This window comes from Ovis aries, chromosome 3, assembly GCF_016772045.2.
Source record: "Ovis aries strain OAR_USU_Benz2616 breed Rambouillet chromosome 3, ARS-UI_Ramb_v3.0, whole genome shotgun sequence".
In the NCBI taxonomy this organism is placed as follows: domain Eukaryota; kingdom Metazoa; phylum Chordata; class Mammalia; order Artiodactyla; family Bovidae; genus Ovis; species Ovis aries.
The window spans coordinates 99,970,083-99,995,239 of NC_056056.1; the positions used below are offsets into that span (position 1 = coordinate 99,970,083).

A 25,157-nucleotide genomic window follows, 5' to 3' on the forward strand; every position below is an offset into this window, starting at 1 on the left:
ATAAAAATATATATTTAATTAAAAAAAAAAAAAAGAGGTTGAAAAGCACCAAAGGAGATCAAACCAGTCAATCCTAAAGGGAATCAACCTTGAATATTCCCTAGAAGGACTGATGTTGAAGCTCCAATACTGTGGCCACCTGATGCAAAGAGCTGACTCACTGCAAAAACCCTGATGCTGGGAAAGACTGAAGGCGGGAGGAGAAGAGGGTGACAGAGGATGAGATGGTTGGATGGCATCACCGACTCGATGCACAGGAGTCGGAGGAAACCGAGGGAGATAGTGAAGGGCAGGGAAGTGTGGCGTGCTGCAGTCCACGGGGCCGCAAAGAGTCGGACACGACTGAGTGACTCAAGAGCAACAATAAAGAAGCACAGAAAACCGGGCGGCGGGGTGGGGCCTTCAGGGCTGGCAGCCTCTGCCCCTTCTGCCTCTCAACCCCGGCCCTGCTCCCATCCGTCCCTCATCCCACGGGGATTCCAGGGCCCCACGCCCTCCTGCCTGGTCACACCTGGCCTATCAAATCAACCTGCCAATACTCTGGGAAACAGCCTGGAAAATGGCTGAGTGCTAAACCCAAGTCAACTGAAAAGCCTTAACACCCAGTTTCTCCACTGCCTCCTACCTATATGACTGTAGGCAAATTATTCAACCTCACAAATTATTCATATGTGAAATAAGGATTAAAATTAAGAAATATATATACATATACAAAAGATCTCATGGAGTCACTACTCAAGAGGGCAATTATCTTTTTTTCTTTTTTTTTTTTGGCAATTATCTTTTTAACATACCACCAAGATGGCCCCACTCTTTACTAACTCAAATCCTATTGGTTCCAAAACTCCCATAGATCCGTCCAGTCTCCAATGTCCAGCCTGTTTTCTCTTGTGAGTGTTCATCTACACATTCCCATTCCTTTATACAGTCACATTACATCCTGATTCTTCCCTAAACCCAGCAAAATTAGTGTGCGGAATACCCTCAGCTCTCAAACACTGCAGATGACACACCCTGGACACTGCCCCACGTGTGTGACCCACTGACATGAAAAAGCAATCCACATAAAGAAATTAAATGTCATGTAGGAGAACCTTAACCTCTGGCACTCAACCCTCAAATCTCAGCATTTGTTTTATTCTTCCTGAGAACTGGAACTCATCTCAAATTCCATCTTCTGACACGTAAACATCAGACACAATCTGGTTAGTTCACCTGTATATAGATCTTATTTCCACTTCACCATCAGCATTTTGGGGAAGGAAGTACACTTCACTTACTCTCAACGCCAGTGAGAAGCTTGCAAAGTACATGCCGGAGACGCATGGTTTCCTCCAGGCCCCACTCTCATTTCCTGCTAAGCTAAGTAAAGCAGGCCTCGTGTTGCCATATATGAAGCCAGGCATCTGATCACCTAAAACCAAAGCTGACATACAACTGACTTCTCCAGGGCATCTTCCCAACCTAGGGATCGAACCCGGGGCCCCTGCATTGCAGGCAGATTCTTTACCATCTGAGCTACCAGGGAAGCCCCATGACTTGACTTACCCTTTTCCTATTATCATCCATTCAAACACACAGATGAAAACTCCTAACTCTCAGCTGATAACACTGCAATTAATGATTAGACATTTTCTGTAAAATGAAGATTTTTACATTTTTATTTATTTATGTGGCTACACCAGATTGTAGTTTCAGCATGCAGTTTCTTTAGTTGTGGGATGTGGGATCTAGATCCCCGACCAGGGATCAAACCCAGACCCTGTGAACTGGGAGTGTGGAGCCTTAGCCACTGGACCACCAGGGATGTCCCTGGCCTCTTCTTATAAGGGCACTAATGCCACAAATGCCTAATTTCCATGCTTATTCAGGGTTGATGATATCAGTGATGAACTTCGTAGTTTTCCCACAATTTGCTGATGAAAGCACATTTCTTTGATTAATTACAGAAGACAGTTGAGGAATATACTTCTTAAACTCTTTTTGGGGGAAGAGGGGCTCATTTGACACTGTGTGTGTGTGTGTGTGTGTGTGTGTGTCTGTGTCTGTGTGTGTGTGATCACTCAGTCGGGTCTGACTCTTAGTGACCCCATGGATTGTAGCCCACCAGGCTCCTCTGTCTTGGAATTCTCCCGGCAAGAATACTGGAATTGATTGCCATTTCCTTCTCCAGGGCATCTTTCCAACCCAGGGATTGAACGTGGGTCCCCTGCCTTGCAAGCAGATTCTTTACTGACTGAGCCGCCAGGGAAGCCCAAAACATGTTGTACAAGATGGCACAATCTTCTCAGAGTTTAAGTTCATTTCTCAACGGTTTCTTCACAAGCAGAGGAAATGCATTTTAGCAAAAGCTCCCTTCCCTGTAATTTAGTCTGAGCAGGTTGCACAGGTGAAATCTGTGTTCTGGGTAGTTCCTCTTTTGCTAGTTATTTATAAACAAGCAGTTTAAAAAGTTAAAAACTATGTTTTGAGAGTATAAGAACAGTAAGTGTTAAACTAAATCTGACAAGACCATTACGTAGCATTTACACAGCACCATCAGATTTCCAAAGTGCCTTGAAGTCACCATTGTTTCTTAAGAGCATTGCAGTGGGTTGGATTTGAGATTTATCTGCACTCATGTATGAGTAAGGCTCCTGAAGATTTTCAACAATCTGCTCTGTCCCAAGGCCAGCTGAGTTTCCAGACTGTAATTGCAATGGAAAGATCCTTGGGTATTTGTTACTTCTGGTGATGGGAGGTAGGAACTTCTTCATTTATCATTCAAACTGAAATACTGCGCTAGCAATGCACATATTTTCCTCTTAGATGACATATTTTAGGCATACCAAAGATTCTGCTGTAACAGAAATTTTTGATTCATCAACCCTTGAGGTTCAAGGCAAACTATTTCTTAGTGTTTCAGGGCCAGAGTCTTTGATCTTCCTTAAGAAACATAGTTCTCTATGCTTCTGATAATGATAGGTATGTTATCTAACTATATTATTTGTAGAAAGTCTATCTGGAATAGACTTTCTACAGTGAAATTTTCTACAGCGAAAATTTTGTAAGAAATGGTAAGAAAAAATCTAGGGAGAGCTATTTCATATCTAGACAGCTTGGCGTGATTCCATTTCCTTGCATCTTTTTTTTTCTTCCTCTGCTATACTGTATGGTACTTAATTTATAAAGATTTTGAAAGAATCAGTAATATTATCAAATCATTCCTTAAGGTACTTGCAGGAGGAACCGAGAGTATCTCTAGATGCTCTCTCACGAATACTGGGGGATGGGATGGGGACAGTCTGTGATCTGATTGGCACAGAATCTGCCTGCAAATGCAAGACACACAAGAGACGTGGGTTCGATCCCTGGATCAGGAAGATCCCCTGGAGCAGGAAATGGCAACCCACTCCAGTATTCTGGCCTGGAGAATTCCACAGACAGAGGAGCCTGGTGGGCCACATTCTATGGGGTCACAAAGAGTTGGGCACAACTGAGGAGGTGAACACACATACACACACACATATGAATAGACTCATCAGTCTGCAAAACAACAGATCTTCCATCATGAGAGGAGTAAGTCCTAACCCACGGAACTTTTGTCAAGTGCCAGAAAAGCGTCTTGAAAGTATGTGCCACGGTTAGTCATTAGCAAAAAATTAGCAAATTCAGTAGTCCTTTTCAAGAACAAGCTTGGAGGACTACTCCTCACTCTTCCCAATTTCCAAACCTCCTACAAAGCTACAGTAATCGAAACTGTGTGCGACTGGCAACAGGATAAACAGAGATCAAGGGGATGGAGTGGAATGGAGTTCAGAGCTCAGAAATTTAAGTAAGGGAAAATAGCTCAGAAATGCTCACATTTAAGGTCACTTGGTTTTTGACATGTGTATCTGAACAACTGAATGGGAAAGGAATAGTCCTTTCAACAAAGGGTGCTGGGCCACCGGATATCCCCATGAAAATGAATGAAGCTGCACCCCTACTTCAGAATCGACGCAGAATTAACTCAAAGTGGGTCAGACAGCTAAATGTAAGAGTCAAAACTGTGAGATTTAAAAGGAAAACATAGGAGGAAACCTTCAATAATCAGCTTAGGCAGTAGGTTCTTCGATATGACACCACAAGCACACAAAGCAAAAGAAACAGTCAGCTGAACTTTATCAAAATTAAAAACACTTCTGGGCTCCAAAGTCCACCATCAAGAAAGCAGAAAGTCAACTCACAGAATGGGAGAAAATCTTTGCAAGTCATACATCTGTCAAAAGACCTGTATCCAGAATACATAAAGAATTCTTAGAGATGAAAAACTTTAAAAAACAAAACGTACTATTTAAAAATGTGCAAAGGATATGAATGCCATTTCTCCTAATATATTCAAATGACCAGCAACCATGTGAAAAGATGCTCAACATTATTAGTTATCAAAGAAAAACAATCTAAACCACTAAAATGAAATACCACTATGATGGCTATAATCAAATAGATAATTACAAGTATGGGAAGGAGGTACAGAAACTGGAACCTTCATACACTGCTGGTGGGAATGCTGAACGGTCCAGTTGCTTTGGAAAACTAGCAGTTTCTGTAAAGGTTAGAGCTAACATGTGACAGTAAAAGCAATTCTACTCCTAGATAGACAACCAAGAAAATGAAAACAGTCTATACAAAACCTTGTACACAGGTGTTCACAGCAGCAGTATTCCTAATTGACCAAAAGTAGAAATGGTCCACAAGACCCTCAACTGAATAATAAATAAAACTAGTACATCCATTCAATGGACTGTTACTCTGCAACAAAAAGAAATGAAGTACCAATACATACTACAACACAGTGAAAGAGAAAGTCGCTCAGCCGTGTCTAATTCTTTGCAACCCCATGAAATAGTTCATGGACTTCTCCAGGCCAGAATATTGGAGTAGGTAGCCTTTCCCTTCTCCAGGGGATCTTCCCAACCCAAGAAGTCAAACCCAGGTCTCCCACATTGCAGGCAGAGCCTTTAAAAGCTGAGCCACCAGGGAAGCCCGAGAATACTGGAGTGGGTAGCCTATCCCTTCTCCAGTGAATCTTCCTGACCCAGGAATCGAACCGGGGCCTCATGCATTGCCGGCAGATTCTTCACCAGCTGAGCTACCAGGGAAGTCCTACTACAACACAGATGAACCTCAAACACAGGCTAAGTGCTCACAAAACACATACTGAGCGATTTCATTTATATGAAACGTGTAGAATTGGTAAATCTATAGAGGTAGAAGGCAGAGGATGCGATGGTTGGATGGCATCGCTGACTCAATGGTCATGAATTTGAGCAAACTCCGGAAGATAGTGAAGGACAGAGGAGCCTGGTGTGCTGCGGCCCATGGGGTAGCAAAGAGTCAGATATGACTTAGCCACTGAACAACAACAATAGAAAGTAGATCAGTAGTAGCCTGGGGCTGAGGCGAGAAAGGCAGAAAGGAGGACTGGGATATGGGATTTCTTCTTTCGAGTAACGAATATGTTCCAAATTGCAGCTACGACTGCATAACTCTGAATATAGTAAGTCCCCTACATACAGACCTTCAAGTTGCAAACTTTCAAAGATGCCAAAGTGTGTTTACATGTCCAATCACGTAAGTCAGCTCACGTGTCTGGTGAAAATTATCACGTGCGTGCATCCTGGACAAGTGGCTGTGCTCTTGTGTACTTTACTGGACAGCACGGTGCAGGGCTCAGTACAGCAGCTTTATTTCAAGCCCAGGACGTCCAAAAGCAAGTGTAAAAGTGGAGCCAGCACTGCTAAGAAGCGCCAAGCAGTAAGGAGGGAAGCAAAAGTGAAAATAACAGAGGAGCGAGGCGAAAAAATGACAGGTGATGTCGCCCATCCCCAAATATGAGCACCCCAAATATGGGTTGCTCACAGGACACCCCAAGGTCTGACAAGCACGCCCTCCCCACCCTCCTCCCCATGCGGGTGCTGACGAGGGCTCCACGGAGAGCTGCTAACTCGGCAAAGTCCAGACACCACAAGAGCAGCAGAGGGAGGACACAAGGCCTCAAAAGAGACATGTGCTCCGGGAAAACTGAATGGGGCTGGCAATTACCATAATCAATGGGACACACCCCTCTTATCTCTATTCCATTAACCAGGACGATGAGTCATCAGCTCCAAGGCTCCTCACCCATCTCTGCCTCAGCCAGAGACCGAATTTAAACCATGAAGCTTCACTGCATATCACCACGTCTGCTCTATCAGATCCAGCTTAGTTATGCTCCCACGGCCCCCCGCTCTTTCCCACCGGCCACACCACCCGCCTCAAACTGAGGGCTACCTGCTGCCCAACGGCGCACTGACCACTTTCCTTGTTCATTGCCACCAAGAAGGTCCATACAGACTTGGACCAGAAAGAAGGCTGAGCACCAAAGAACTGATGCTCTTGAACTATGGTGTTGGAGAAGACTCTTGAGAGTCCCTTGGACAGCAAGATCAAACTAGTCAGTCCTAAAGGAAATCAACCCTGAATATTCATTGGAAGGACAGATGCTGTATTTTGGCCACCTGATGTGAAGAGCCAACTCATTAGAAAAGACCCTGATGCTGGGAAAGATTGAAGGCCGGAGGAGACAGGGGCAACAGAAAAGGAGAAAGCTGGATGTCATCACCAACTCAACAGACCTAAGTTTGAGCAAATTCTGGGAGACAAAGGACAGGAAAGCCTGGAGTACTGTAGTCCACGGGGTCGCAAAGAGTCAGACACGACTGAGCGACTGAACAAAACCAGGAAGGAACCCAGCATGGTGCCTGGCACACCATGTCCACAGCCAGCAATAGACTAAGAGATGAGTGAAGGGGCTGCTGCTAGCAAAGCAGGCTCAGATCTCTCACAAACAGCAACACGCCGGACAGACGCCAAGCCCCCAAGTCAGCAAAGAATGAAGAGCTGAACATCTACAAGTCTGTTCTGGGAACTAGAAGGAGACACACAGAGAGAAAGCTGAGGTATTCTCACTCGCCATGTTCAAACAGGAAAGGCCCTGAAACGGTAGGCGGGCCCCCGCAGGTGAGCGAATGCGGCCAGGGAAGCCCGCGCCACCTGCACACCCTCAACCCCAGGCGTCCTCACTGCCTGACTCGGGGTCCCAGTAATTCCTACGTCCCTTGGATGCACAGACCTGACCAGGGTGACACTCAGCCTTTGACCTGAGCTCTCCCAACTGAACAGTCAGCAAACTACCCCGCAGTTACACAGAGGGTCCCAGAGTCACTGACGTGGCGTGGGTTCTGACTGCCAACAGTATTCTCTTTTCTTTTTTTGGCCACAACACGAGGCATGCAGGATCCTGGTTCCCCAAGCAGGGATTGAATCCTCGCCCCTAGGATGGAAGCATGGATTCTTAACCAGTGGACCACCAGGGCAGTCCCCGTTAACAGCATTCTATTAGTATCATCCGTGTGTGTGCTCAGGCATATCTGACTCTCTGCAACCCTCTCTGGACTCTTAGTATCATAAGCAGGTAAGAATGAAAGCTCTAAGTACAAGAATTTTCCGAAAGTACCCTCATATTACATTTAGATTTGACCTGAATGCATTCAAGTCTCTAATAAAGATATCATAAGAGTTCTTTAGAATGAGAGATGAAAAAATACCCTGAAAGGTACACTTGAGGAAAATCAAATGAATAGCTGTATTCCCCCCCACCCCATGTGTGTGTGTGCACACGCACGTGCTTAATCATGTCCAAGTCTTCACAACCCCATGAAGGTTCCTCTGTCTGTGGGATTTTCCAGGCAAGCACACTGGAAATACTGGAGTGGGTTGCCATTTCCTCCTCCTCCAGGGGATCTTCCCGACCCAGGAACTGAATCCATGACTCCTGAATGTTCTGCATTGGCAGGCGAATTCTTTACCCCTGAGCCACCTGAGAAGTCCCGTATTCCCCCATATAGTGCAACAAATCATTTCTTTACCTTCATATACACCCTTCTGACCAAGGATAATAGATTTTGTTACGTTTTTTAAAATCCTGGTGAGTCAGTGGTTTCTGTCTGAGATAAAGGAAAACTCCAGTCTTCAGCATCACATGGCAAATGGCTGGCTCTGGACAAGGGAATCCCCCAACACATGTGAGAAGGAAGAACAGGTCTGGTCTAGTTCCCGATACCACTGACCTCACTGATAGTGAACAGTGTGTCTTTACGGTGATAAGAAACTTTTCATGCTTAAAGGGATGACCTAAACTAACAGTGATGACTAACACGGAGGGCGGGAAAGGTAATGGTTTCAAGGGAAGGGGCTGGGTCATCAGAACCAGCAGGTGATGAGTTATGCTGATGACGAGGCGGGAGACCCGGGCAGACTGAGGCCCCTCTCTTCTCCTTCTGTGGAAGGCTCCAGGTGCAGCTCTTCGGAAAGCGTCTCAGAGGCCAGACTCAGACACCTGCAGAAGGCGCTCCTCCCAAAAGCCAAAACCTGGGAACAACCGCGATGTCGGTCAGCTGGCAAACCGGTGGACAGAACACAGCCTGTCCACACCCTGGATGCCATCCAGCCAGACAAAGGGACAGACCACCATGCTCAGCAGCGGGGACGAACCTTGAAGCACCATGCAAAGGGGAAGGAAGCACACGCCAGCAGCCACGTGGGCATGGCTGTATTCATACATGACGCTCAAAACGGGCAAATTATAGACAGAAAATAGGTGGGCGGCTGTCTGGGGCCCTGGGATGGAACAGGGCGGTTCACTGTGAAAGGGGAGGGGGGACCGTGCTAGGGCAAGGGACGTGCTGAACACTGACTTGTGGTAACAGTCATGCACTCAACACGTTACCAAAGATGCCTGAAATGCAGGCGCAAGGCGGGTGAACCCCAGAATACATAAAAATACCTCAACAAAGCTGGTTAAAGGAACAAACCTGTTGAACAAACTTTTCTGTCTCCAGGAGGCTGGTGTGGAGCAACGGCGATAACTTACGAGGTTGGGATGACATACATACATTACTACACGTAAAACAGAGAGCCAATAGATAGCACAAGAAACGATACTCAATACTTTATAATAACCAATCAGGGAAAAGAATCTGAAAAAAGAATACACACACACTAATAGATAGAGACCCAAATAAACAAATAAGAAAAATGAAATCTGGAGGAAAAGGGAAAATAACACAGGAGCTCAAGAAAACCAACCAACCAAAAATATCTACACTCAACATCCTCAGAGATAAGAAATAAATCCAAGAAAGAATAGATGTAGTTTACAAAAACAAAAAAAAAACTGTGAAAAAGGGCTTCTCATAAATTAAAAATATGACAAGGCTTAAAATTCAATAGAAACATTGAAATAGAAAGTCAAAGGCAATTCATAATAGTAGGACAAAAAAGACTGAAAACAATAGAGGAAAAGATAAGAAAATAAATCAAAGAGGTGACTAATAGGACTTTCAGAAAGAGAAGGCTGGGAATTTGGAGGGGGAAAAAAGGAAAAATTTCCCAGAAGAAAAGGGCAGCTCCTAATGAAAAGAATTAACCAAGCTCTTGGAACAGGGAATGACAATACACGACAATCACAAAATCTAAGAACATCAGGAATAAAGAAAATATCCTAAAAGCTTCCCCAAAGAAGTTAGAACAGGTCACACTCAAATGGAAGAGCAGTGTCTTCAAAACTCCAAGAGAAAAATGGATTTCCAGCCAACAGTATTTTCCATCAGCTAATATATAAATCCCATGCAAAGGTAGAATGCAAACATTTTCAGCTATCCAAAGACAAAACTTTTGCACCTGGAGGATGTGGTTCAGGAAAGTTGAGGCAGTAATCCAAAAACAAAAAAAGAAATAGATGGTATCCAGGAAATAGATGGTCCAGGACCAGAGCTATGACACACCAAAGTGAGGGCACGTATACCTGGCCAGCTCCCCTCCAGGGAGAAAAAAGTGAGTCTATAGGCTCCTTCCTGTTGAACAGGAAAGCTATGACAAATCTAGATGGCATATTAAAAGCAGAGACATCACTTTGCCAACAAAGGTCCATATCGTCAAAGCTATGGTTTTTCCAGTACTCACGTGCAGATGTGAGAGCTGGACCATAAAGAAGGCCAAGCACCAAAAAGTGGATGCTTTCGAATTGTGGTACTAGAGAAGATTCTTGAGAGTCCCTTGGACAGCAAGGAGATCAAACCAGTCAATCCTAAAGGAAATCAACCCTGACTATTCACTGGAAGGACAGAAGCTGAAACTCTGATACCTTGGCCACCTGATGTGAAGAGCTGACTCACTGGAAAAGACCCTGATGTTGGGAAAGCTTGAGGGCCAAAGGAGAAGGGGGCGTCAGAGGATAAAATGGTTGGATGGCAACACCAACTCAACAGAGATGAATCTGGGCAAACTCCAAGAGATAGTGAAGGACAGGGAAGCCTGGCATACTGCGGTCCATGGGGTTGCAAAGAGCTGGACACAACAACTGAACAACAAAAAGTAAGTTATCTGAAACAATAAGTCATTTGTCATACTTAAGTGATTAAAAAAAAATTTTTGATAAAAGCTTAACTCTGCTAGGCATCTGATGTACCTTTTCAAGTGTTTAAAACAGAAAATGGAATCCTATTAGACTACTTGGCTCAGAGATAAGCGGTATCATTTTAACCCCAAATTATGATATAGTCATTTAAGGGAGGCAGGCAGGTATAACAGCTAATTCTTCACAAAAGATCACAACAGCAGTTCAAAAACCATAACTACCATCTCTAGACGTCAGTAAATGTGCAAAACTAATAAACCAAGAAAAAGCCATGCAAGCACATAATTTTAAAATACGGCAGTCAATTTCAGATGGGTCAACTAGAAGCATCTTGGAACAGGACAACTCTAAGTTTCGAAACTGTTTATCTTTGTAGGACCTTAAATAGTAGTACCTTACATACCACAGGGAACTATATTAAATATGCTATAATAAACCATAATGGAAAAGAATGTGCATATAATATGAAAAAGGATGTGTATTATATATATATAAAACTGAATCACTTTGCTATACAGCAGAAATTAACACAACATTGTAGAATCAACTATACTCCAATAAACTAAATTTTAAAAAAGACTCAGGATGGTGTTTTCTGTATCTGATTTTCTGTCTCTTTCCTTGTCTAGTTGGTACGGTATTTTATGGCCCAAGCCCCTTGGAGGCTGGGAAGCTGGGGTTGGGTGCATGGGTTGTGTCTGGGTGCAGGGCCTGGGGAGACAGAGCCGTCTCAGGATGTTACGTGTCTGGCACACGCTGTCCACTCCGTCTTCCCTGTGCTCCTGGAAGGTAAACACACTGCCTGTACCACTGCACGGACACCAACCATCAGGCAGGGCCCAGCTCGGGCTGCAGGGCAGTGGGCGCCCTGAGAGGCAGGACACCAGCCCCGTGTGGTTAACTGGTCTCCCGAAACTAGCTCTAAGTTCCTCATGATGCTACACAGATGTCAGTTTCTAAGATCCCAGTTTTTAAAACTTGAGAAGTTCTAAAACTTACCATTTGGTCCTTCCTTTTGAAATTCTTACAGAAAACAGTGCCACGCAACTCAGCGCTTACCAACACATCGCGCGCACTTTGCTTGTGAACGATGCCAGCTGACGCTTATTACTTAGCCAACCTCCTAACAGAGTATCATAAAAACCTGAGGCCGTTTGTTCAGCTGCCACACTGGTCACCGGTGATATTAACACTGCCCTGGTCTCCATTCTCTTCCTCACCATCCCTCCCTAAGTCCGAAAAATGTTATTGTTCAGTTGTGACCGACAAATGTATTCTGATGATTCAATTCTTGCGTTATCATCTTATGAGCCCAAAATATTAATAACTGTAAACAGAATCTTCTAAAAGTACTTGGGAATCTCTGCCCCCGATAATCATGTTCCAATGAAAATCAGGTCCCAAATTAAACGTTCAACACAGCTTTTTAATATGTTAACACTGATAATTCAGAGCGGTATTAAAACCAACCTGAATTCACAAAAACATCTGTTTATACTAAATATTTACAGCAGTTACTCGCAAGTACTTTTAAGATGACCTGCGATCCACTAGCTAAATATCCTGCTACTTGTGGGAGAAATAAAGTTTTTAAAACCCTGATTTTCAAACAGTAAGGTGACGACCTAAAATTGTTTCGACCCTTACAATCATCACAAAAAGTTCTAAACAGGCAGAGTTCGACTTTGAGAACCCAATGCGGAATAAGTTCCTGACTCCACTACCATCAATTCTTGGTCCGCACTCTTGTTCATTCTCCTTTTATAAGATAGAGAGTGAAGCTTTCAGCGCTGCACTCTGGGCAAGAGTCCTGTTTGGTACCCGGGCCACCTGGGTCTGCAAGCCGTGCACTTGCAAGATAATTTGTATGCACTGCTGTCTGCCAGTGTAAGTCATCAGAACAGAGACAGCTGAAAGCACTGTTACTAATGATGAAAAGCACAGGCACCCTAAAGTCAGCGTGGCTGCGAGACAGAGAACGCCCGACAGCTCTGAGGGCAGGCAGCCCTTCGGCTTGCAAACTTGCATTTTATGCCCTTTTCTTAACCAATTCTGGATTTATAACTTGCCTCAAGCCGCTATTCATAACAAGATGAAAGTATATATTTACTAAGAAAGAGAAGAAACAAAAGACCATATATGAAATGCACGTGTCAAAGCACCCACCTTTAGGTTAAAATGCATTTTATAGTATTTTTTTGTTCCCTGGGGATGAAACGCCTTAGATTATTCCTAGGTTTAGCACACCTGCTCATGGATTCATTACTTCCAAAGTAGGATCTATTTTTCCAAAAATCATCTTGGCTTTTCCAGGGTCAGTCCACAAAAATCTATGAATACACACTCTGTACCAAAAGGGCCCCCGGATAATATTTTTGGATGATGTCAATATACAGAAACAGACATATATCAGATCCATTAAGGGGGGGGAAAGACAAAATACAAGTCTGCAAGCTACAGAAATAAACACTGTATTACAAAGTTTCAAACAATAAGGAGTTTAAAAAAACACTATCAGCAGGGTGTTATCTGATGGTTGGCTTTTCTGCAAGGCTTTTGACATTCCTGATTTAGTTTCATTTCAAAAGAGTTTTTGGAAGTTTGGGTTGATAATTATTTTTTAAGAGAGCCACTGGCCTGTGTGTCCTCTCTGCCTCCCTTCAACTCAGGCCCGGAATCTTTCCAGCAGGAAGGAACTCTGTGTCTCTGAACAAGTCTGTACATGCCACTCAGAGGCCGATCAACTCTCCTCTTAAGGAAAACATGCAGTTCTACAAAGTTCATTGTGCCCCAGTGAATGTCTTCACCTCAATTAAGAGCAAGAGTCGCAACCCCCACAAGGTAACATTTGCAGAAACCTCCCCCCTCACAAAAGTTTAAGTGCCTGCTCCAAAATGTTACACTGATGATTTTTTAAAGCTACACAATTTACATGGCACTTTTATTGCTAAGCAATGGAAAGCAATTTCAGCACTTTCAAAAATCCCAAGGTTCCTTGTCATCCAGCAGGCAAACAGTGGACCCATGTAAAGGACCACACCAAAATTGCAGACACGGAGTGAATTGATCAAGGAAGGAAGCCCAAGTACTCAGTCCAACACTCCTCTCTCTCTCTGCTGCCCTGCCCAGGCCTGGCCTTCCCCTCCTCTCCCCTGGACTGCTGACCCAGGCCAACCATCTCACCTTCTCCTTCTCCAAACCTCATCTGAGCCACCCTCCTACTCTCAGAGACCCCCAAACTTCCAATGGATCCTTGATGCCAAGGAATGAGGGGTGTCCTCAACACCAACAGGAATAAACCCTCTTCCAGATGCCCACCACTCCCTAGCCCTCCTGCCACTCCCAGAGGGTCACCTTTGGCCACACATACCCCGCTTTCAATAAAAGAGGGGGACGGCATTTGCACAGCACCTAACAGGTGGCCAACTTTCAGGTTAACGCTACTCCCCATCTTCAGGCCCGGAGGAGGCCTCCAGCCCAGAAGGACAAGGTCACAGTCAAGATGCTCATCCGTCCCTCCAGTGAGGAAGCCCTGACTCCAGGCAAGGGGGCTGCCAGATTCTCAGCTCCCTAACCACCCCCTCACCCCACCACCACAACCCAGGCCTCTCTGGTGCAGGATTTTCCTCTCTTTAGCCAAGACATTTTGGACCACTGGCCACTGAATGTGCACAAAAAAGCAAAATAAAGAGTAGCTACCCCAAGAAAAGAAACACAGCTGGCCAAATTTAAAAGTAACAAACTCCCATGACACAAAAATGAACTTCGATCTATGAATCCTGGTTTGGATTCTTTCCATTATCACTGCCCCCTTTCGATGACAATAATTAATATTCACTACATCTACTACACTCACTACTCCACACGCACAGGAACATTTTACAGACACTTCTTTTATAAATGTATGGTACTCCGAATGAAACCCTGCAAACAGAAATTCACAACGTTTTTCCCTTTTTAATTTATGAGTATCCTTCCCTATGATCGCTCAAAAACCTAAAGCAAAAACTAAGTTTCTCTAAATAGAACACAGCCTATGTCTCACATCCTTTATTAAAAATAAAGTTATGTACTGTTCAACTATACCATTTTAGTCAGGAATGGAGAAAATTCTAAACTCCCCAAGAAAGCCATTTCCATAGAACATCTCAAAACTCGCAAACTCCCTCTCAACCCATTGACTTCATGTAAACACAATCTTCTAAAAACAAGCAACGCTAATCACTGAAAAAGTTCACAGAAAAAAATTAAAAACAGAAAATATAACAATGAAATAAACTAGGACTACAGACTGCTCAGCATACAGGTGTTTCACCTACAATTGTTCTTTTCATTTCCAAACTCTGACACTAGTCACATTGATGGACGTTCAGGAAGAGTAAACAAATGCTAGTGTCAATAATCTAATCACAAAACCACTGTATGCAAATCATGAAACAGAAACCCTAAACACACTTCTAGGCATGATGAAAACGGTCCTAGAAATAACAAAGGGAGGAAAAAAATGGAGGTGTTAGTGGTTCCTGCTCTCTCCACCTAAGACTCAACTTTCCAGGGTCAGTTCAAAAATATGAAAGACTTTATCATGCGAGTAAGAAAACATATATGAGATGATCAGGAAAATTTAGCGCTGAACATCTGAAACAAACATGGTTACCAAAGCAGGGAGGGGGATAAATCAGGGAGTTTGGGGTTAACATATACACACTACTATACATAGAACAGACAGCTAATGAGGACCTACGACATAGCACAGGTAACGCAATATTCTGTAAGAATCTACGAGGGAAAAGAATCTGGAAAAGAGTATTTACATACATACATATATATATAACTATATATACATATACATACATATAACTGAATCATCTTTCTGTACATCTGAAACTAGCCCAACATTGTGAATCAACTAGACTTCAATTTAAAAGAAAAAACTGAAAATTTGCTTGGAAGGAATTCACTTTTTTTGGTGTGAAAACAGCATGGAAACTACCCAAAAGAAAAAAAAAAAAAAAAGACACCAACTGAAGTATTTATGGGGAAATGGCATCTAGGTTTTATGTGAAGATAATGGAGGTGGGAGGAAGGACAGCAGAGAAAACCAGATCAGTCACATGCTGGTCACTGTGAGGCCAGTGCTTGCCTCTTCCTCTCCGATGTCTGTTTCAAATTCTCCGTAATAATAAACCAACTGCAGGCGAGCAAAAGCTCCCGTCGTGCTCCTGCTTCAGACTGCAGGCCATTGTTGAACAGATTTCCTATAGTTTCCTCGGCTTCGCATAATTTGAGCATTTCTTCTCAACTGTACTTTGTAAGGAGAGAGCCAGGGAGCCTGTTACTGCCCAATCCCAACAGCTTCCCAAACCTGGTGCTTAGCAAATCGATCCCAAAAGCTTTGGGGGAGAGAGTGTGGAACCAGAGGGAAGGAGCAGGGGAAACCTTGGGAGTGAACCTGCCCCAGGTGCTCCTGTTAAGAACACCTAGCTCCTAAACCCATGAAGACACATCCATGGTTCACTCTCTTTTTCTCTTACAGTTTAAAAACAAAAACAGCTTCTGGTCTACTTCCACCAGCCTTCACATTTGTGCTGACCCTTGAAGACCCAAACAATCCAACTTCTGTGTAAGCAGGTCAAATACAAGCCCTGGCTAACTCACTTGGACGAAGACGGTCACCACTCAGACCTGGCCAGAAAAACTCGGTTAGGAAAAACCAACCAGTGCTTAAACAAACACTGAGGCTGGGGAGAACAGTTTTTTGGAGCCAGTTAGCAGACCACTCAGGGAGTTGCAACATGACCGTTTCCAAAATTTTCCAAAAGCTTCCAAATTCAGTTGAGCCCGGCAGGCCGAGCTTAACAGGGCTCTCTTTCAAATTCAAAAACCTGGCCCTGGCCCCAACTGTTAGCCAACAGAACACATGCTGATTCACTTGAGATCACCTAAAAAGACGGACTCCGTCCAGTTCAGACCACAGGCCGGTACACAGCCGGGATCGGGGGAAAGTTGGGGCTGTGGATAGATAAACCCTATTCACAGAGCAGAAAAAGGGACAATGGGATCCACACTTAATTTGGCCGAAGAAAACGTCTACAGTCAGCTTCCAACACCCCCCTCCTCCACTTTTCGCCAGACAATGACAATTCTTCACAGCGAGCCACAAAGCCCTGCTTCATAAGATTTTTTTTTTCCCTATCCCAATCCAACTAGAAAACAGGGAACAGCTATGGAACACCCCCGGTGCAGTGCAGATAACTTGAAGAGAACCTTCAGTAACAAGAAACAAATCAGAACACGGAGCATTTCACATTCTGTTTCAAACATTCAAGGGCCCTGCCTCCATTAGCCAGAGCTCTGGGTAATCTCCACAACGTGCACCGAACAAAACCAGCAACAAGCTTAGTCTCATCAGGTGTCTGTTACTCAGGGCCGACTCAGAGTCTCCGAATTTGTTAGTTTCAAGGGACTGGGGGTTGGTGAGGGGGGGGGGGGGGGGGAGGCTCATGTTAAAAAAAGAGAAAGACCTGGGGTTGGTGTGAAATCTGGGCACCCTCGCCACTCCTGAGCTCTGTCTCATTTCTGTTTCAATTACACACCTGTCAAACAGGTTATTCCTGGAATTCAGACTGTATAATCCTCACCCTGTAATTCTTCCTGCTCCTGCTACCCAAACACACAGCCCTCCCCTGTTCCCCAAAATATGCGCCCATCGGTAGAACGTATGCTGGTGATAAAGCAGAACCAGGTATCAGCAAACTCCGCTCCCTGGGCTCCCGGCGAACATTCAAACAAGGCAACACGAAGACAATTCTCAAGGCCAAGGCAGTGCTTTGGGATAATCACAGGCGAGGCCTGCCTATTCTGAATTTTAATGAACACACTAACTCCGAAGGCCAGATCTGGGAAAAACGGGGGTGGGGGGGGGGGGGGGGGGCATGTAGGCTGCCTGATGGAAAAAAAAAAAAAACGCTTTTCCATTTTATGGAAGTGCATGCCTGAGAGTGGAGCGTTATTTCCTTATCTGAGAGCCAGGAAATGAGGTCTTTTCAGGCCAGTGTGAATATAAACTCTGCTAAAAAACAGCGGGACGACGAGGCAAGCCCCCTCTCCCAACTTCAGCCGCGCGGCGTGGCCTCCGGGCGGCGGCGTGTCCATCCCCCGGCGCCCCCGGACCAGAAGTTTCAACCCGTCCCCGGGAAACAAAGGAGGCGCCCGCACCGACCTTATAGACTTGTCCGTAGGTGCCATTTCCCACCACTTCTACCAGCTCGAAAATCCCCGCCGGATCCTGGAGGAGAAGGAGGGGAGGGGTGAGCGTCGGAAAGCAGCACAACAATGAATAAAGCAGCAGGACAGCCGGAGAGAAAGGGCGGCGACCCCGGCGGTGGGCTTCGTGCGGTGGGGTCGCGGGAGCCCAAGGGCCGCGATCCGGGGGCCGGGGGTCCCGGGCGGCGGCGGCGCCGGCGAAGGGTCGCGCCCCGGGGGCCCCCGCACCCGTCGACGCGGGCAGACAAAGGGGCCGCCGTACCCGCGGTTCTTCCCGCGGCGGCGCCCGGGCGGCCAGGGCGCGGCCCCGGGTCCCCGCGCGCCCCGCGCCCCGCGCCCGGGTGCTCCTGGGCCGCCACTCACCCGCAGGGAGGACAGGTCGATGTCCACCAGACTTTTGGCAGGGGAGTCGTTCGCCATCTTCCCTTTCTGCCTCCGCGGATCGGCCACGATCAGTAGGTCTCCGGCGTGTTTCTGGGCGTCGGAGGCCCGGCGGGCGGCGCGGGCCCGCGGGCGAGGCCGGGGGCGGCGGGCGGGGCGAGCGCGGGTGGGCGGCGGCGGCGGCGGCGCTCACTCCATGGCCGGGGCGGCCGGCAGGCCCCCGGGCGTCGCCCGCGCCTCAGGCCCCGGCCCCGCGCCCCGCGCGCGCCTGCACTAGCGGCCCGGAGCAGGGGCCGCGGCGCCGCCGAGTGTGGAGCCCAGAGCGCGAGGCCGCCAGACAAAGATGAGCGGGGGGCGGGGGCGGTGGCGGCGCGGGAGGAGGAGACACGGGACACCGAAATCGCACTCGGAGGAGAGCGAACAGCTCCCCCTTTCCTCCTCTGGCAGGAAAAGCGGGCGGAAGCGCGCTCGCGCCCGGAGGCGGCAGGGCGGGGGGCGCGGGGTGGGGCCCGGGCGGCGACCGCGCGCGGGGCCGGAGGGGGGCGCACCCGGGACAAAGGGAAGCCAGCCCGGACCCCCCACCTCCCTGCCTCGGGCGGAGGGGCGGGCCGACCCCCGCCCCCGCGGAGCCCCGCCCCGCCGCGCCCCGCCCCGCCCCGCCGGGATCCCGGAGCTGGAGGGTCCGCCCGGCCCCCGCGCCCCCCTTCTTCCCTTCGCGTCCCCCACCGCCGAGTCTGCCCCTGAAGACCCTCGTTTCCGGTTTCCCTAGCGGCTTCTCGGGTCCTTTCTCTTCTTTTCCAGGCTGAACCGGTGACCTCGTTGTAGTTGGGGATTCGCCGAGCATCACTCGGCCGACGCGTCCCGAGACTTTAGGCGGAAACTGAATCCGAACCGCTCCGTTCACTGCCTTGCCCCGAGTTCCTCACTGTGGACGAGGCGAGGACCAGGAGTCTTGCCCCAAGTTCTGTGCCTAGAGATCGCTGAGGAGCGATGGACAGGCTTCTTCCGGCAACTTTGGAAGCCAGTCAGCAGTTAGACAGTTTCATCCTGTTTAACGTGAATAAATGGTCTGCAAACAGTCATTGCATCACTGTCACTCCGCTGGCCAAACACCCTAATGGCTCCGTATTCCCTCACCGCAGGGTCCAAGAATCACCGAAAGGGACTGCAAAGGCGCTGATCGCCTACCCCACCTCCAGAGTTTGATCCACCAAGTGTGGGGTAGGCCTGAGAGGCCTCATTCTCTGTACAGGCGATGCTGAGTTGCTGCGACGGGAAGTTTGAGAACTGGGGCTCACAGGATGAAACTCCAAGGCCTTTGCGATCGGGCTTCGCCAGCATCATTATTTACCAGTACTTAGTTTACACACAGTGTCTACTGAAGCCCTCCTATGGCCCTAGGGTGATGCTAACCTCATTTTAGGGCTGAGGAAGCTGAAAGAGAAGTTGTTGTTCAGTCAAGTCTGAGAGACTCTTTGTGACCCCCATGGACTGCATCGTGCCAGGCTTCCCTATCCTTCATTGTCTCCCAGAGTTTGCTCAAACTCATGTCCATTGAGTAGGGACGCCATCCAACCATCTCATCCTCTGTTGTCCCCTTCTCCTCCTGCCCTCAATCTTTCCCAGCATCAGGGTCTTTTCCAAGAGTCAGCTCTTCACATCCAGTGGCCAAACGATTGAATCGAAGGGATTTTCCTAGTCTTTAAAGGCATAGCCCATAAGTGGAGCACGGACTCCCACCAGCCTGTTCCCAAACCAAGTGCCTGAGCCAAGTTAGTCTTGGACCAGAACAGTGTTTCCCACTCCTCTGTCTCCCAAAACGCCAAGATTTTCAACTCTGAGACTCTCTCATAAGGCTAAAATATATTCAGGGACTCCTGGAATCCATTGATCAGGAAAATCATAGTAAGCACAGTGTTTCTGTGAATTTAATGGTGCCTTTCTTGTGAGGACGAGGGGTGTGGCACTGCACCCATGACCTGTGGGATCTTAGTTCCACAACCAAGGACTGAACCCAGGCCATGTCAGTGAAAGCACCTGGTCCTAACCACTGGACTGCCAGGGAATTCTTAGTGGTGCTTTTAAATAAATTTGGTTTTTAATCTACCAACCGCAGTGGACTTATCTATAGGTATAAAGTAAATAATTTACTCAGAGAGTTAGATTGGTGTCAGTGTGAACTTTCAGATTGTAGTATTAGTAATAATATTTTAGTAGTATTTCTTATTAACAAGAGGGCTTCCCTGGTGGTTCAGAGGTTAAAGTGTCTGCTTCCAATGCAAGAGACGTGGGTTCGATCTCTGGGTCGGGAAGATTCCCCTGGAGAAGAAAATGGTAACCCACTCCAGTATTCTTGCCTGGAGAATCCCATGGACAGAGAAGCCTGGTGGGCTACAGTCCACAGGGCCGCAAAGAGTCAGACACAACTGAGTGACTTCACTCACTCACTCACTCAACATGTATTGGGTCTAAACAATGTACTAAACCCTTTACATATGTTATCCTCCTTATTCTTCGCATTAACCCAAAAGGGTAGGTACTCTTATTTTTCTTACTTTACACATTAGGAGAGTGGCCCCAAACCTTTCGGGAACCAGGAACCAACTTCGTGGAAGACGATTTTTTTATGGACGGGGGATGGGGGAGATGGTTTGGGGATAATCCAAATGCGTTACATTTCTTGTGCACTTTATTTCTATTATTGTTACATCAGCTCCACCTCAGAGCATCAGCATTAGATCCCACAGGGTGGGGACCCCTGCATTAGGAAACCAGCATCTAAAGATATTAATTGACCTGCTCGGTGCTCACTGGTGTTCACAGCTGACCCCAATGCAGACACTCCAGGGTCCCCCAAGTCAGCCTCCTTCCGCGGGTTCACTGTTATGTGACTCTTTGTCATGTCCGACTCTTTGCGACCCCATGGACTGCAGCCCACCAGGCCCCTCTGTCCATGGGATTCTCCAGGCAGAATATTAGAGTGAGTAGCCATTTCCTTCTCCAGGGGATCTCCCCGACGCAGGGATGGAACCTGTGTCTCCTGAATTGCAGGCAGATTCTTTACTGCCTGAGCCACCAGGGAAGCCCACAAGTTCACTGCCTGCCTCAAATGTAACTCCGTGACACTGAGGCCGACTCCAGACCACCCCCTTCTTTGCCTAGCCAAATTCTCTTCATCACCTCCAGTTCAATCCAGAAACTGACTCCTCTTTCTACCAGCTGCTTCTAAATCTCCTAAGCTACTCTTCTCTGTATCAGCATTGTGATGACTGTCTCTTAGTTTCAATTCAGTACCTTTTCTTAAGTCCCTCCCCAGGGCAAGGGCTTAGCCACCGCCCAGGGTATAAGGGCGATCAGGACAAGCTACCTTCCAAGAGCTTACCATCTGCTAACGGGTGTAGGTCAGTTTCATAAATCACTCCAGTTAAAGGCAGAACGTTAAAAAGTCTAGCAATGTAGAAAGAACACTAAACAAGTCTAGCAGCAAGTATGCTGGACTGGGGGCAAAACTGAACTGGGTTTGAACCTAGTTCTATTATTTATCAGTTATGCAAGCTGGCACGTGTTACTTCTGAGCCTCTGCCATTTCCTCTTCTGTATGCTAGATAATGATGGCAGTGAGGACTGTTAAGAGGACATCTCAAGAGCACAGGGCAGGGTAATAAGGCCTGGAAAAAGGAGATACAAGAGGTGTCGGGCCAGACGCTCTGAAGACGGGGCATCTAATGGAAGGCCAGAGGCAGCACAGACAGAGAGGTAAAAGATTTGCTTGTGTTTTAGAACCCGGTTCACACTTGGGAAGGGCTTCCCCAGGGGTGCTAGTGGTAAAGAACCCACCTGCCAATACGGGAGACATAAGAGATACAGATTCCATTCCTGGGTCGAGAAGATCCCTTGGAGGAGGAAATGGCAATCCCACTCCAGTATTCTTGCCTGGAGAAATCCCTTGGACAGAGGAACCAGTTGGTCTACGGTCCACGGGGTCACAAAGAGTGACTGAAGCAACTTAGCACAGCACAGATCCTTGTTCACACTTGGGAAGAGGCTGTCACAAACCACGAGGCGAGGATGGGAGTTCCTGAGTGATGGTAGCAAAGGAAGGTTTGGTTTGAGACTCTACAAAGTTAGTTAGCTTTTCATGCAGAAGCAGCTCTGAGGCTGGGGACCACATTCTCAATCAACAGCTGGGTATTAGTAGTTCAGGCTGCCATGACGGAATACCATACCTTGGGTGGCTTAAGTAAAAGGGATTTCTTTTCTTATAGTTCTGGAGGCTGGAAGTCCACGCTCAAGGTTCCAGCTGATTTGGTTCTGGGGAGAGGGCTCTCTTCCTAGCCTATAGATAGCTGCCTTCTCACTCTGTCCAGAAACAGGCTTTTCTCAGTGCTACTGTCACAGAAAGAACAAGCTCTCTGGTGTCTCTTCTTATAAGGACACCGATCCTATCAGATCAAGGCCTCACCCTTCTGACCTTATGAATTTACCCTTAATTAGTTCTGTGAAGGCCTCATCACCTAATACAGCCACGCTGGAACTAGGATTTCAGCATGGGAAGGGGGTTGGGGAGACATATTTGGTCCCTAACAAGCTACATGTGATGCCAGAAAGCAGATCAAAGTCAGGGCTTTGTCCTCCAGCATCTGTTTGAGAACACAAATGAACCCACCCAAAAGATGATCAAGATAAGAATGTGGGAAATAAATACTGATTTGGCATTTTAGGTTAGAGGGAAAAAAACAGCTTGCTTGGACAAAGAATGAGAAGTTGAAAGAATGAGGAAACCTGGCTACTCTGGGCGGCTGTTGTTGCTGGTGCTAAGTCGCTTCAGTCATGTTCGACTCTGTGCGACCCCAGAGACGGCAGCCCACCAGGCTCCCCCGTCCCTGGGATTCTCCGGGCAAGAATACTGGAGTGGGTTGCCATTTCCTTCTCCAATGCATGAAAGTGAAAAGTGAAAGTGAAGTCGCTCAGTCTTGTCCGACTCTTAGCGATACCATGGACTGCAGCCCACCAGGCTCCTCCACCCATGGGATTTTCCAGGCAAGAGTACTGGAGTGGGTTGCCATTGCCTTCTCCAACTCTGGGGTAGGGGAACTCAGTTCTGAGAAAGCCAGGTGGGAACAGGAGACAAAACCAAGGCCTTGGCTGACCTGAGATTCTCAGTCAAGTCTAGGGAAAAACAGCTGAGCATTGGCTTTGAGGGGCTCAGATGGCAGGTAAGATGCTCTTGAGTTCAGCAGGCCATGGATGCTCATTTGCATCTTCTCAGGGTACAGTGGACCAAACTAGCAATAATTTCCCTCCAGTCACAGAAATTCCAGGGGGAGCTCAATTATGGAAGCAGTCTATACAGACAGTCCCTTGGACATCCACTTTACTTATTTCCTAGTTTTTCTTAGTTGCAAAAATATTGGTAGCAATTGATTTTCAACCTCAGAATGGGGCAGGGAAAGGGGGGCTGCAGAGCCGTGAAACTGAACTATATGAATGTGATTCAAGGGTTCAGGGTCTTTGAAGCCTTAGAGCAACCGAGAATAAATGCTGGAAGTAGTGATCAGTGAGGGGAACCGAGTAGAGCAAGGAGATGATGGTGGAATGTGTTCAGAAGCTCAGGAAAGGAAAAGCAGAGGTTTCGGGGGTCAGAGATCTGAGTTCTGACTCCCTGATGGACAAAGTGTTGCCAGTGTTCACCCTCCCTGCCGCTCGGTTTTGTTTTTTTTTAATTGTAGGACAATTGCTTTACAATATTGTGTTGGTTTCTGCTGCACAACAATGTGGCTGCTGCTGCTGCTGCTAAGTTGCTTCAGTTGTGTCCGACTCTGTGCGACCCCATAGACGGCAGCCCACCAGGCTCCCCTGTCCCCGGGATTCTCCAGGCAAGAACCCTGGAGCGGGTTGCCATTTCCTTCTCCAATGCATGAAAGTGAAAGTGAAGTCATTCAGTCATGTCCAACACTTAGCAACTCCATGGACTGCAGCCCACCAGGCTCCTCCGTCATTGGGATTTTCCAGGCAAGAGTACTGAAGTGGGTTGCCATTGCCTTCTCCAGCACAACAATATGAATCAGCTAAAATACATCCCCTCCCTCTTAAACCTCCCTCCCACCTCCCTCAGTTTTCTATCACATGGAATTGGGTGGAAATGATTAATGGGTCCTCTAGTGGCTTCCTGGTGGCTCAGAGGTTAAAGCGTCTGCCCACATCTGCCCGCAACGCGGGAGACCTGGGTTCGATTCCTGGGTCTGGGAGATCCCCTGGAGAAGGAAATGGCAACCTACTCCAGTATTCTTGCCTGGAGAATCCAATGGACAGAGGAGCCTGGTGGGCTGCAGTCCACAGGTCGGACACGACTGAGAGACTTCACTTTCACTTTCACTTAGGGAACTTAGAGACTCGGATTTCTAGAACCCTGGCCTTAGCCCTGGAACTGTTCACCCCTCCAATCTGAGTGGAAGAGGATTGATGGGACCAGTGGAAGTTTCTAGAACCCATGGCATGCTGCAGGTTTAGCAGCCGAGCTCAACCCATAAAGGCTATCTTTGAGCACTGGCAGGGAATCTTTCTAAACCAGTCGATCAGTTGATTTAAAAGGAAGCAACTCCTCTAGTACACAACAGGATGGAAGGCGTGGGGTGCAGAAGCAGATCAAAGGGCAACGAAAGAAGAAGCAGGCCAGAGGCGAGACAGACACGGTGCCCAACTACCAGGGCCCTACGGTTGCCGCTTCCGTGATGAGGGAGTGGTGTGAGCTCAGAGGTCTCCCAAAAGCAGATCCTGAGACAACGGTTTGGGTGCTGGTGGTTTATCTCAGAGGCAATACCGGGAAACATAAGTGAATGAAAGGGGAAAGAGAAACCTGGGATGGAGACTCATCAAGAAGGAGAGTGTTCACAGACAGGTTATCACTGGGCAGCTGGGCTGAGTGTATTTAGCTGGTCAGGAAATGAGAAAATGCCAGTTGACCTTACTTTCTGTGTACCTGTGATCACAGAAAAGGGTTTTGTAAACATTAAATGGTATTTTGAATACC

At 47.2% G+C, this 25,157-nt stretch overlaps 1 protein-coding gene and 1 long non-coding RNA gene across 51 annotated transcripts in view; one reads left to right on the forward strand and one right to left on the reverse strand.

Annotated features, from left to right (window-relative positions):
* Window positions 1-18,439, reverse strand: part of MAP4K4 (mitogen-activated protein kinase kinase kinase kinase 4) — a 151,295-nt gene extending 132,856 nt beyond the window's left edge. For all 50 annotated transcript variants that reach the window (XM_042246409.1, XM_012173748.4, XM_042246387.1 and 47 more), the window contains exons 1-2: window positions 18,110-18,439; window positions 17,703-17,768 (exon numbers count right to left, since the gene is read on the reverse strand). In XM_042246409.1, the coding sequence (XP_042102343.1) occupies window positions 17,703-17,768; window positions 18,110-18,166 (123 nt within the window). In that variant the 5' untranslated portion in view covers window positions 18,167-18,439. The remainder of the gene's footprint in view (window positions 1-17,702; window positions 17,769-18,109) is intronic.
* LOC132659419 (uncharacterized) lies at window positions 12,458-19,209 on the forward strand. Its single transcript, XR_009599868.1, has 2 exons — window positions 12,458-17,790; window positions 18,929-19,209. It is a non-coding gene; the product is annotated as an uncharacterized LOC132659419 (long non-coding RNA).
* Window positions 19,210-25,157: the final 5,948 nt, after the last annotated feature.